Source organism: Micromesistius poutassou, assembly GCF_964030765.1.
Source record: "Micromesistius poutassou genome assembly, chromosome: 3".
Taxonomy (NCBI): domain Eukaryota; kingdom Metazoa; phylum Chordata; class Actinopteri; order Gadiformes; family Gadidae; genus Micromesistius; species Micromesistius poutassou.
Genome location: NC_140273.1, coordinates 5,117,080 through 5,131,220, shown reverse-complemented (window position 1 = coordinate 5,131,220; position 14,141 = coordinate 5,117,080). Strand labels below are relative to the sequence as shown.

Sequence of the window (14,141 nt, the reverse complement as noted above, 5' to 3'; positions counted from 1 at the left end):
TATCATCAGTCTGACAATGAATTATTGAAGAATTATGCTCATGCATTCTTATGCATTCTTGTATTTATCATGTTGTTTAAATATAGCCTCTTAGTTAATAATTGGCTATTAATAGTCTTACTAGCAGAAAAGGACATTTGCGCAGGGACATGGTAAAATAGGCCTAGTTGAAATCAGTTGACTTTATTGGGCTATCTATATTTTACCATTGGTATTCTTTATCCTTATATATTACTAAGCAAAATGCGAATAATCTTTATAATTCACTACATCAAAATTTAACATTGGAAGCATAATTGTGTAAAATTCCTGTGTCCATCAATGGGCATATGTGTTTGATTTCATAGACCACGACCGGCGCACTCCCGAAAGGGTGAAACGTTCTGATCGGCCAACCTATTACTCTGTGGTAAACCCGGAAGTAACTGTTTTCTGGCTTCGTAACCCCCAGAGCTGTCTAGGAACTCTGAAATCCTACATTACAGTCACCCTAAGGTTAGTTAAGGCATGTTGCCATCTATCATAATACACGCGGTATATCAATTACAGCATTCTGATATTCCCAATTCGTTTGTTTCTTTGATTCGCATTCAGAAGCAACGCCCGTTTGTGTTTACATCCTACCGGCTGTTATGCTCGTAGACCCACGTGTCTATGAGCCTATGGAGCTGTATGGAGAACACATGTTGGCATTGGACTGTCTGAAATAGTTTTTAAATTGACATTGACTGTCCATGGTTTACTTTTGAACCTCTCTCTGACCTGCTAATGTATCTGTGCTAAATTGGATTTCTGGACAGTACGTATATCCCTTTGGCAGTTAGCGTTCAGCTAGCTTTAGGCAAACGAATTCCTCAAATATGGACATTGAACGGAAAGCACCCTAAAGGAAACCACTGCGAGGTTGCAACCATTGTGTGACTGGGCTTTTACAACGTGTGAGCGTTGACTGTTTCAAGGAGGGTAGCTGATCACCCCTAAATGACATAACAAAGCCCCGGCACCATCTGCATGTGCCTATTCGCTGTGCTTGACTTTCACAAATGGTCTTTCTGGAACCCTTTGACGAGCAAGTCCCCACCCGTCCTAATTCCCCTGTGGGCAGCTTGTGACCACCTAGCGTAGCGTTTCAACGGGTGTCTGTAGTCTAGGAGCCAATCATCTCAAATCATCATGGCACAGACACGCAGGACTGACCAGGGCAATGGGCCGGGGGTCCCTTCTATGTCCCTGTATGTACTCACATCTTAAAGCTGCAAAAAAAAAAAAAAAAAAAAAACCTATAGTGAGTGTGAGGGACATAATAAAGGGTTGACTGAGTGTACTATGTCCATGGGAAGTAGGAACCCACAGTTGTTCTCAGTCTTGAGCCTTATAGTCTTGGTTGCCTCATTTGTAAAATCGAAATAACTGAATCATAATGTTAATTTGACAACGCTTTTATGTTTTCTTTTCTTTTCTCTCCACAGGGAGATTCTCAGCCACCCGAGGTTCCGGTTCTGCCGGTGTCGTGTGTGTGCTTTAGAGGATGTACTGTAACTACCAGGACAGAGAGGAGTTGGAGGATGACCTTTATGGGGAGGAGGGGGATTCGGACGGGTCAGAGGTCAACAGTGAGGTGGAGTTCCACCTCTATAGCCAGCTCCACTACGCTTCTGAGACCACACTGGTGAACGGGGAAGACCAACAGGATGAGGAGGAGAGGGCAAAGAGTGTCAGTGCAGACCCTGAACATAGCAAGGATGGACTGCAGGAACGCCAGGCGCTGAACCGAGCGTTGTTGAAGTTGGATAACCTCAAGAAGGGGAAGACGAATGCCAAGTCTTTAAGGTCTTCAGCAAAACTGGAGGAAGTAATTGTCATCGACTCTGGTACAGATATTATACACTCTGAAGACGATAATGAAGGAGTCTGTACCCTCAAGGGTCAGCGTTCGAAGAGAGTTCTGCAGTCTTCCACCCCGGCCCAACAGGTACAGTCTTTGTTGTGATATCCTTCTGCCTCATTGTTGCCATAAGATGCCGGATCTAGGTCCCTATTTCCTTGAACAACACTGCCGTCATCCATATTGCTGCTACCGTTCAGTATTGAAAGAAGGGTCAAAAGGGCAGAGCTTTGTCATACTCAATCTCACCTGGCATAAGGATACACCGATATGTCGTCCATGCAAGACAACATATCCATAAAGTTCCCTAAACGGTCGGAATTCGAATAAAATAACAGTGTGGTTGTTGTTTGACTTCCCTAGACGAGAGCAAAGCGGACCAGGAGTCCCAGTCTGGACTCTATTGTGCTCGTGACCTCTGAATCCGAATCGGAAGAGTCTGAATCGGAGTCTGACGATAACTCGGACGTCCTGGAGACCTGGATGATCCTCGGCCAAGGGAAGGACGTCGCAGACCAGAGCATCTCGCTCAACCTGGAGGGACAGTCAAGCAACAGCACAGGTGTGTGTGTGTGTGTGTGTGTGTGTGTGTGTGTGTGTGTGTGTGTGTGTGTGTGTGTGTGTGTGTGTGTGTGTGTGTGTGTGTGTGTGTGTGTGTGTGTGTGTGTGTGTGTGTCCATGTTGTTTAGTTTTCAGAGAATTACAATGCGTACTATGATGACGGAGGGCCATAAGGTGGCTGGTCTAGGCTCCAACTCAGTGAGAACACCCAGAACAGTCTGTTAAGGCGGAGTGAAAAAAGAAAGAATGTGCGTGTATGTTTCTGTTTAATGCAGCGCATGTGTGGCCATGTTTACAGATTTGTAGCTGTTACAATCCCTCCCTCCCACCCCCCTCGGTTGTACTCATCTCCCGGGTGTGTGTGTGTGTGGGGGAATGTGTATATTTGTATGTTTTTATAAAATATTGGATTCTAATCAGCATGCCTCTGTACAGACACAGTAGCGCTAATGCCTAAAACAAACAGACGGAAAGACAACAGCGTGCCGGGGCTTTGGAGGAGGGAGGGGCGGATGGCGGGGGGAGGGGGGGGGGGGGAGGTAAAGGGATGGAGTAATCAGAAAATGAATAAAAGTGTCTGCTGCAAATCTCTCCAGATCTACATATTACCTTATCCTGCAGCCTCAGCAACCTCTTTCCAGGTTTTGCCCTTCCCACCGCCCCCCCGCCCCCCCCCCCACCACCAGCTCCACCCAGCACCCCATCACTCTTTCTTTTATCCCAATTTCTCACTATTGTGCTCTCTTTCTCTCTCCCTCTCCCTCTCTCTCGCTCTGCCTCTCGCTCCTTATTTCTCATTTGAATTTCCCTGGGCTGACGTTTCTGCAAGAGCGCTTCTGCTCACTGCCTCCTCCACTCGTTCCTGGGGTGGAGGCCGGGGGGTGGGGGGGGTGGGTGGGGGTGGGTAGGGGTTTGGGAGCGGGGGCAGCGGCTCAAGGTTTTTTTTTTTTTTTTGGGGAGGGGTGGGGGTTTGCAGGCGGTATAGGGGTTGGATCTTTCTTTCTTCTCCCTCTTCCGTCTTTCTCCTCGACTTTCTTGTCTGGCCTCTCCGTGTGATCTCTGGAGCCTGACCTCATGTCTGCACACGGGGGGTCAGAGAGTGTGGTGCGGCCGGGCGACTCTGGGGGGGGGGGGGGGGGGGGGGGGTGGGATGGGGGGGGGGGGGGGCGGGCTGGCGAGTGGGGGCTTTCAGCGGAGGAAGCGGCGCTTATTGTATGGATGTGGAGAAGAAGAAAAAAAAGGGGAATATAAAGGAAAGGAAATTTGGGAGGAACTGCCTTTGACTTTCTAGAGTGCCCACCCCCTACGCACACAACCGCAGACACACACACTGGCGCACGCACACTACTCTCAGTCGCTGGAGTTCTGGGAGAAGCGGTGTGCCGACGTTTCTAGAAAATTTCCCTGAGCTTTATAAACCAATTTTATTTGAGGGATTTATAAATGAATATGCGCATGTACTGTGCACTCCAGCACATTGGGAACCTTGTGTGTGTGTGTGTGTGTGTGTGTGTGTGTGTGTGTGTGTGTGTGTGTGTGTGTGTGTGTGTGTGTGTCAAACAAACACACGCACAAACACACACAGGCAGCAGGTTTAATAACAGGTTTACAGTGACTAATGGTATTTTTATGCCTTAAACTGCATTTCGGCATCACCATCAAATCACATTCACTACACTTTGTGAATCTCTCTCTCTCTCTCTCTCTCTCTCTCTCTCTCTCTCTCTCTCTCTCTCTCTCTCTCTCTCTCTCTCTCTCTCTCTCTCTCTTCCCCCCCCCCCCCCCCCTCCAAGGGAAATTGATTCCGGTCCCACTCCTCTTTCAATCCTTTCAGTCTTTCTTTTTTTTTCCATTTCCTTTTCTTCCTCCTTTGGTTTGTGTCACTTGTTCACACTAATTCTTACACTTTTATAATCTAATCCTTTCTCACCCCCCTCAGATAAGCTTTTAGCCAAGAGTGTACACACACACACACACACACACACACACACACACACACACACACACACACACACACACACACACACACACACACACACAGAGAGGAACAAAACCACAGTGAATATCTGTAGCCTGGCGGCTGTTGGAGAGCAGGGGAGTGGCGGGTGAGGGTGTGAGAGAGAGAGAGAGAGAGAGAAAAGTGGGAGAGCGACCATCCCCGACACCAGCCGGGCGGCTCCCCACCCAGAGAGCCGTGTGTATTCCTGCTCCGTGAGTTTGTTAGTTGTCGTAGGCAGGGAGCACTGGAGCTCGGCTGAACTCGTAATGGTTAAACCTCATTCAGTCCTCACACCCCTCCTCCTAATTCTCTCCTTCACGTTTTTTGTCCCCCTCGTCCTGGTCAGTGCACACCAAACTTAGTTTCAGAGCTTAGAGAGCCAGGCTTGTCTCGCTATCGAGGTGGCCGATCACATCAGTGTGTGTGTGTGTGTGTGTGTGTGTGTGTGTGTGTGTGTGTGTGTGTGTGTGTGTGTGTGTGTGTGTGTGTGTGTGTGTGTGTGTGTGTGTGTGTGTGTGTGTGTGTGTGTGTGTGTGTGGCTCTGGCAGAGAGACGTGTGGCTTAGAGAGCCGTACGTCGTGGTCTGTGTGTGTGCGTGTGTACATGGTAGAGGTTATCCCTCTTTCGCACAGGAACAAGGTAAGCCCACTTCCTTCTCCTCTATCTACTCTCTTTTCCTTTTCCTCCTCCACGTAACCTCTCCTGCGCCATCCGTTCCCGGCACAGTCTTTTTTTATAACCGTCTAGCAGACCGGTCCTCTTTTAAAGGGGCTCGTACGCTGATGCGTCACCGCGTGGCGAGACGTACTGCCGATTGGCAGTGGGTTACTTTCATTTGGGTTCACGCGTCCACGACCGTCACTCTGGGGTCCCTGCTGGTGCCGGCGGGGTCCAGCAGCGTCACCCTGGGTCTAGGTTCTGGACCCAGGACCTGGTGCCGGGGGGGGGGTCTCACCCCAGCAGCCGCTCACAACACAGTGGAGGGAGGCCCGCCGCCATTCCAAAGGCTTTCCTCATGTTATTCATTTTGAAATGTATCCGATAACAACGACTAGATTGTCAGAATTGACGATGCTGGAAGTGTGTGTGTGTGTGTGTGTGTGTGTGTGTGTGTGTGTTTGTGTGTAGGACATTGGAATGGGTGAAATGAGATTACACTGGTATGTGGGGGCACGATGCTAGGTGTGGGTGGGGGGCGGGTGCAGGCGATACAGAAGTGGGGCCCTGGATAGGATCAGGTCTTATCTTGGCTGCCCAGTGCCACGCGAGGTGTAACGCCACACCCACACTACCACACAGCGTGTTTGAACAGACACACACACACACACACACACACACACACACACTAACACACTAATGGCTGTGCCATAGTTTGACTTGTATTATCTCCTTTTTTGCAATGGGTGTTGCAAATGATATTAGCATATTGTGTTGTATGCCTCAAATTTGATCAAGCAAAATCAAAGTATTAAATAATCTTGACGTGTGAAAGATCTTTTTTTGAAATAGGGGAAATATTTGATTGTTATTTGATGCCAACGTCGCTTTAAAAAAGACAAGAGCCAACACCATGTCATAATATTGAACCTTTTATTCTAAGAATTTGCAATCAGCATTTATGGAATCACAATCGTTTTCTCATTCTCACCGTTACATTTTCAGCTCCAGGAATTCAATGTCATGGTGATATTTTGGCTCATTGGATTCCTCATTGGATAATTCTTATAATTCTTACAATATTAGTACTTTGTCATGTGTGATGGCAGCAGTCGTGAGCCAATCGTTATTTGCCATGTTTACTTAATAGTGCGAGTATGACAACGATGAAATCTGCTCTGTTCAGGGTTGACGTCAACAAAGGGTTTCTTTCTCCTTCACTATCGAAACTCTCCTATTTTTCTGCCATTTTGTATGTTGATGCGATGAACAATGGTGTTCACTTTTGAGGCAGGTTTGTTTATTTTTAGACTGAGGAGAGTGAGTGCCGATAGTTATTAAATAGACGGCAGGCGGTCATTAGAAATGTACAATCAAATCAAAACCCAAAAGAAAGAAAAAGAGGTTTAGCAAAAATATGAAAAATATTGATTGGATGAGTGGTTCGAAGGAAGGACCTGCAGAGAACGCGATCATGGGAGGGAGAGAATGCATGGGGGAGGAGGAGGAGGAGGAGGAGGAGGAGGAGGAGGAGGAGGAGGAGGAGGAGGAGGAGGAGGAGGAGGCTCGCTGAGCTAAACTCAAAGAGACAGGCCTGGAAAAGGATCGGCCACGCTGTGGTGGTGGGTCCGGCCCGCTGCTCCCCCAGGCCAGCAGCCCACGCTGGGTCTGCCGGTCTGGGTACCTGGCCCTCTCTCGGATCATGCTCTCGGCGCGCCACACCTTCCCGACCCGGCCTTTTCTAGTCCATTAGTCTCTTCAAAAATCGTACCATACTCCCCGGGTTTTGGATGCCTAGTTGATGGCTTAATTTTATAGTGAAATGTGTTTGAATTAAATGTTGTGGCTCTGGATTTTACGGTGGTACCATCTGCAGACATCTGTAGCGGCATTACATCAAGCCCTTTTGATTCCGGTGCTATGGGCCCAAAAGGATTTTACACTGACATACAAAAGGCGTGTGTTACTTTTATTTAAACAATGACATTAATTCTATTTTATTGAATAATGGAGGTTACTATACTATTGTATTATGGGTCATCCTGGCAATAGTGGTTAAGTTTACTGCAATGGAGGTTAAATGGATACATAATCTTTTTCTGTTTTTCTGTTTATAATCTACATCACAATAGTATGAGGATGTCTCTGCATTGTCATTTTTTCTAAATATGAAACTCGACTAGCAGGGACCTCAAACATCTGTTGTGCCAGCTGCAGGTGCTCATTTGTATTAATTCAGGGGCTAGTTCTTTTAAATGGTGTGCGGTAGACATTTAAATATAATCTACTGGAAAATATCTCACTTTACTCCCACACACGTCAAAAAAAACCAGAAGACGCACATGATCCAAACCGTTGCATTGTTGTTTGACGACTTATTATGTGTTTGTTTTAAGCAGGTTTTATCCCGACGATTGTTTTATCTATCTTCTTTAAATGAGGGCTTTCTAGCGGTACACTTTCTCCCCACCTTTATGAGACACATTCGATGCTAAGGCCTTTGTAGAGTAGATTAGACTCTTGGCCGAACACCTCCAAGAACCCATTGAGAAGACGACGAGGGGGCCTAGCAGCCACTGTTCAGCATTATCCTCTTTGGTTCTGACCAGAAGAATAGTTTGATAGCAAAAGGGTTTTTTGTTGCAATTGTGTTTGACAACGCAAACCCCCACACCTATCCTTCCCTGTACTCACTCGGGCACGCATGCACTCACTCACGCGCGCACGCACACACACACGCACACAAATACACCTTTTATGCAGTAACTGTAGCCTGAAGGAAAGTGTAATAAACCGGAGACTGAGCCGTCCCTACTGTACTTTAATATGTGTGTGTGTGTATGTGTGTAGATAGTGTGTATGTGTGTGTGTGTGTGTGTGTGTGTGTGTGTGTGTGTGTGCGCATGCCGAGCAATCACTGGGCTCTTCCTTAACCTTTATTTAACCGGGATATCCCATGAAGACCAGGAAGTCTCTGGTCCGGGGAGACCTGTAGCAGACCTCATGCCCTGAAGCTACAGGGGGAAAAGAGACACTCCCACCCTCTGGCTTTATTAAACCAGATCACCTGGCCCTCAAACCTCCAGGTGTCTCATGTATCCTGTAATCAAAGGTCTGGGACGTATACTAGTTATCTTGTGTGTAGGAGACACATCCCGTTTTCTTCACGACGCACAACGTCTTTGAGTCCGGCTCCTCCGGTTTCTTGTTTGGGAACAGAAGTGGAAGGAAGGAGGGAAATGAGTCTGGAAGGCGGGGGCAATGGGACTGCGAGTGGGGAGGGAAAAAAAAAAGTCAATTACAATTACCAGTAATTATAATTAAGCAATCACTTAATAGGAAATCAAATTATTGTGAGGGTGACAGTGGCGGAGAGGGACGTCCCGCGGGACCGTATTCATTTCTGGCCTTTTATTTGGCCCCAGAACTTTCTCTTATTGTCTTTTCTTTTTTTTGGGGGGGGGGAGGAGGTGGTGGTGAGGGTGGGGGGATCGGAGAGGGCTTTATTAACTGGTAGCCTAGGGTGGTGATATTTTTTAGGGATGAGGGAGCGGGGCTGGGGGGAGGCGGTGGCGGGCGGGGTCGGTCGGGGCCCATATTAATATTAATATGTTTTTGGGATGAGGAACAGTGGGGAGAGGGAGGTGGGGAAAGGCAGTCATGGATCCACAAAATCGACACCACCTCCCTTTCTCCCTCTCCTTCCTTTTCTCCCCTTTTTCCCCGTGCCGTCTCTCTCTGGTCTTTCTGTCTTTTCTCTCTCTCTCTCTCTCTCTCTGTCTCTCTCTGTCTTTTCTCTCTCTCTCTCTCTCTCTCTCTCTCTCTCTCTCTCTCTCTCTCTCTCTCTCTCTCTCTCTCTCTCTCTCTCTCTCTCTCTCTCTCTCTCTCTCTCTCTCTCTCTGCGGTTTGCCGTTTCAGCCAGCAGTTGCTGCTGCAGTTACCGTGGGTCTGTAAGTCACAAGGACAGTTATCGGTCTGAGCACAGAGGCATCATGCAAAACACCTACACACACCTACACATTACAGGAACACACACGCACGCGCACACAATGGGGATGGATGTAAGTAGCCCCCCCTTATGCAAAGAGGTGGGGGGCTAATAATAGCGGGGCAACTGTTTCAGAAGGTCCCAAAGGGCAGCAGCCCAAACCGCACACGCACACGCACACGCACACACACACACACACACACACACACACACACACACACACACACACACACTCTAACAGATAACCGGGCCCGTGTTTTGCACTCCTCTCCAGAGAGTCCTCGCCGCATGCATGTGACCATTCCAAGTTTTCTGCCCATGTCTCTTAATTAAGGAGCTCGTCAGACACCGGCCAGCTGGGCTAGAGCATGTCGCCTGGCTGGCTGGCACTCAGCGTCCCTTCCATCAATCTCGCTTTCTATCTTGTACCTTGCTCACTCTCTTTTGTTTGTATGTCTGACGCCCTCGGCGTGGTAGCATTGGTTATACGCAGTTTTCACTTCAAAACACACGTTTTTGAGATCCTCTTTCTGTTTCCTTTCCAATTCTCTTCAATGCGTTACAATGTAGAAAATAGAAAGTGTATTACAGAGGTGATTCCCTCAAAACAATAATGATAAGCCTATCCTCTTCTGATATGGAAAAGAGGCCCGATATGCTTCTTCTACGGGCTTGTGTGCAGTGTTGTAAGGATGGAGAAGGACACTGATCTAGCTGAAGGCCACAACTGAATTGGTCAATGAACTGCCAATACCATTTTACATTTTGAAACACTTTTATTGAGCCTTTTATCCAATTTCAAATTAAAATCTTCCTCCGCGAAAACGGTTGAAGTTCCCCCTCTCTTCAGGTGGTTAGACACAGCCCATTAATGCGTGGGCGTATCGAACATTTTTGGAGAAAAATAAATTCAGATGTTGCGTCTCCATCTCATGCTGATTCCTAAAGCGAGCTAATGAAGGGGCTGATTCCCCAGAATCCATCAGCCTTCCTCCTGTGCCGGCTCCCCGCCTTCCTTCCTCCCCGCTCAATGTTTTTTTTTTCTCGAGCTCCACCCCTCCGCTCCGCCCCACACACACCACCCTCCACCCACCCTCCATCCACCAGGAGCGGGCCCTGGTTACGTGGCTGTTGCCATGCAGTGTTGCGGGGGCCAGGCCTCCTGCTATAGGCTCGCCTGGGCCGTCCCCAATGCGCTGGTTCAGAAACCCAAAAGTGGTTTGGTGGAGAATCACTGTTGACGGTCCCCTGTTAGACAACAATATTTACATCAATCACTACTTTTTTTTTTTATGTTGATCATAGTATTTGTTGGTTGATCAGTGGCTTTAGGGTGAGTTTGGGTGAAGATGAGTGGTATTGGGGAGGCGGTCATGCTGTTGCAGTTCGATGCATTCATTACTTATTTGAGTCGGTTAGAATAATCTGGTAATTGGTTAAGGAAAATTGGATCACCCGCCATAATGGAGGCTTTTAGGACCAGGAAATTAGAATATTTTCACAATATCATAATATTTGGATAACCCAAGTCACTCGCGTGTCAAAATATTAACATTTCCGTCAACACTGTAAGTTAGCCATCGCCATCGACAGCCATGCTGTCTTTTTTCTGTTTTGCTTAGTCCAGCAGTGTGTCTGAAGCATCTTTTCATGTGGTTAGTTATAAGGATTTTTTTCGGGAATCCCTTCCCGGGAAGAAAGGCTGTGTGTGTGAATGTGTGCTTATTTCTGCCACATTGTGTCTTGTGTTTCCTCGTCCTCGCTTTGTGCCAGTGTGCGCGTCTCGAGCTCCTTTAGTGTTCTTCGGGCGTGGGCATTTCAGCACAAGGGTGGGCGTGACAACGCAAACATGTGCATTAGTGCACCTTTCGGCTGGCCTCCATCCAGAGGATTACGGTTAAATGGAACGCCGAGATTCCTGCGGCATAAGACAGATAAGCCTGGATTCGGCATTGGGAGGGAAAATTAATTATTGAGGATAAAATCAGAGCGATAGAGATAGTTGACGTGCCGTTGGGGGAGTTCAGTCATTGATATTTCAGCGCAGGTTTCTCGACAGCACGCAGAGTTCATCACACCCTTAATGGGAGCGTAGCTTCGTTTATGTGTGTGTGTGTGTGTGTGTGTGTGTGTGTGTGTGTGTGTGTGTGTGTGTGTGTGTGTGTGTGTGTGTGTGTGTGTGTGTGTGTGTGTGTGTGTGTGTGTGTGTGTGTGTGTGTGTGTGTGTGTGTGAGAGGAAGACGTGAAGGTGTGGATGAGGATAGTTTCACATTTTATCAATGTTATTTTATTTACCAAAAGTGCGGAGGGGGGATTTACACACGTCCTTGTATAATTTATGAAGTGCATTTAATCTACTTAAAATCATGGGTGAAACTGGCAGGCTAAACATCCTTTGCATAATTGAACAAGTGGTAAAAAAAAATATATATAAATGATAGTAAAATAATATATATATAAAGTGAAAAATGTTGAGTTTTTATATTCCATTAAGTTGTTAGTATAACCGGTTGGTAACCTTCAGTTCATGAGGTTGTTCTGTTATTTTCTGTTAAATGCTCTTTTAAAATATAGTTAACGTTAATAATAAGGACTTTGTGTGGTTCAAATGTTAGCTAGCCTCCGGACCAACTGAATGAATGTAGGTATGTGCAGATGTCATCAGTCAAATCCTAAATTGAACTGAACATGTGTGTTTGACCGATATTACATTGTGTGTGGCTTTTTCTACAGCAACAGTGTTCTCGTCGAATCTAGCTGTAACGTTCTGTCTTTTCCCAATAGAAAAAAAAGAACACGTCTAATGAAATAAGTGAAAATGACAAAATAAAAAAAAAATTAACTACGCTTCACTAAACAAACTATGTACCAGTTGTGACTGTTTCTACCTCTGAGATTACACAGTTTTGTGTTTTGCCAGAGTTGTCTTTACATGGTCCATTCATTGTGCTTACGCCAGTATTTTCTTGTTTCAGTCTTTTGGTATTTTCTTATTCAGAATTCCTATACCTACGTAACTTATCTGTATACCCTATATACAAATCCTTCAACAACAACATATACTTGCTCAGATGTGGTTCAGAAAAATCCTAAAAGGTGTGCTCAAATTGAACTATTGTGTGTGTGTGTGTGCGTGCAGAGTAACTTAAGAGAACCAAAGTAATCAACCTTAATATGAACACAATGTGTGCATGTGCATGCGGACATGGCTTCTGCTGTCTCCGGGGTTCCTTGTGAGCCCGAGTCTCGTGTCCTCGGACCGCAGCCTGATCGATAGCAATCGGGTTGAGTGTCTCTGGCCTGTGTCTGCTCGTCGTGGCGCATGGCCCTTTTGTAGCTCCACACCGGGGGCCCCGGGTAAGAACGGTAGCTGGGGGACGCTGGGAAGAAAATGGAGGCTGTTGTCAGGTCGAAAAGCATGACCGACTCCCTCAACAAGATCTCTGGATATTTATTCAACGTTACCCGCTCATCAAAGAGAAAAAAAAACTGTCTCTCACCCCTGGTCTCTCCCTTTTGATCTGAGCAGCTAAAGGGTAATGGTGGTGCACTTGAGGTGGATGTGTGTTTGAGTGTGTTGTTTAGCATCCGTGTGTGTGTGTGTGTGTGTGTGTGTGTGAGTTTGTGAGCCAGTGCCAGAAGATGTGTTATTGTAGGATATTAAACCTGCACTGGGATAGCTCACTAAGGTGCGCTAATGGATTTCCCACCTCTCCTCTCCACCCTTTGTCCCTCTCCTCCTCCTCCTCCTCCCTTCCTCTCTCTTTGTCTCTCTGGCACGCTTAACAAAACACACGCCTGCTTGTCGTCTTTAGCTCGAGCCCTTTTTAATTTCTGGTCCCCCTTTCCACCATTCTCCCCTCTCCTTTATGAGCTCTGTAAAGGGGCTGTGTGTCAGGGTCCAGGGGTATTAGCGCGGAGGCATTAGGCATCTACCCTCCAGATACATTAATGCAGCAGCCCTGTTCATATAAACACGGCAATTCAATTTAGCCTGCCCCCGCGAGGAATGGGATTTCTCCCGCTAGTGAGGGGAGGAGAGGTGAAGAGCGAGCGTTGGAGGTGAGATCAAGAGGTGAAAGGGGGAGAGAGAGAGAGAGACGGAGAGGGCGGGAGAGAGCAGATGAGGTAAGGCTGGTCACGGGGAAAAGGTGGGGTCAAGAGACTGTTTCATAGGAAGAGGGAGGCAGGCAAACATGATGTAGAACAGAAGATATGACGAGAGCAGTATGGGTTGAGAGGGAGGGTCAGGGTCGGGTGGGGGGGGGGGGGGGGGGGGGGAGGAGGAGATCGGAGAGGTTGTGTGGAGATGCAGGAGGGGACATTAACGTTGGTGAGCACAGACCCCAGCGGACCGCTGTAGCGGCCGAGCAGCGCACTTTGGGTGGCGCTTGTGTCGTCGGTGAGGGCGTGGGCGCGTGCGTGTGTGTCCGCGGTGCACACCGGCGTACGGCCGCGGGGGTTCAGGGAATGCACGGTTGCACGGTCGGTCAGAGCCAAGGAGGAACGGAGCCCATAGTCACATTATTCCATCGAAATTCAAATGGGCTTGTCAGGAAGGCTCCCGCTTGTTATTACCTGTCAGGAAGAGCCAGGGGTGGGCTGCAGGAGGGGGCAAATTAAACGACAGTAAATAAGACTCTCTCGCTCTAGCTCTCTTGCTCTCTCCCTCTCTCCGCCCCCCCTGCCATTTTGCTTTTGCTGTGTGTTTTCCCCACCCCACACACACACACACACACACACACACACACACACACCTTTTTGACAGAACGTTCAGCTCTATCTACAGTGCACTCTTCCCCTAACTGGCTTTATCTGCCAATCATATATACTGTAGGTGGACCCGATTATGTTAAGCTACAGTTTGTTTTGCTGCAGGGGTCGCGGGCGACGTTTTTTACTGTTGAACCATCAAGACATTTTTAGAGAGAGGATTTGGCGTTGGCGGCACGGAAGTGAGGTGAACTGTGTGTGTGCAGAGTGAGGCTGTGTGTGAGGAAGATGGAGCGATTGTGGGAACTTTTAGGGATGAGCCGTGTCTTGCGTTCCAT

At 47.6% G+C, this 14,141-nt stretch overlaps 1 protein-coding gene across 1 annotated transcript in view; it reads left to right on the top strand.

Annotated features, from left to right (window-relative positions):
* Positions 1–1,528: 1,528 nt before the first annotated feature.
* LOC311340794 (zinc finger CCHC domain-containing protein 7-like) overlaps positions 1,529–14,141 on the top strand; it is a gene marked incomplete at its 5' end in the record, with an annotated part of 39,303 nt that continues 26,690 nt past the window's right edge. The window contains 2 exons of the mRNA XM_084465681.1: positions 1,529–1,972; positions 2,249–2,447. Coding sequence (XP_084321807.1) covers positions 1,529–1,972; positions 2,249–2,447 — 643 coding nt within the window. The remainder of the gene's footprint in view (positions 1,973–2,248; positions 2,448–14,141) is intronic.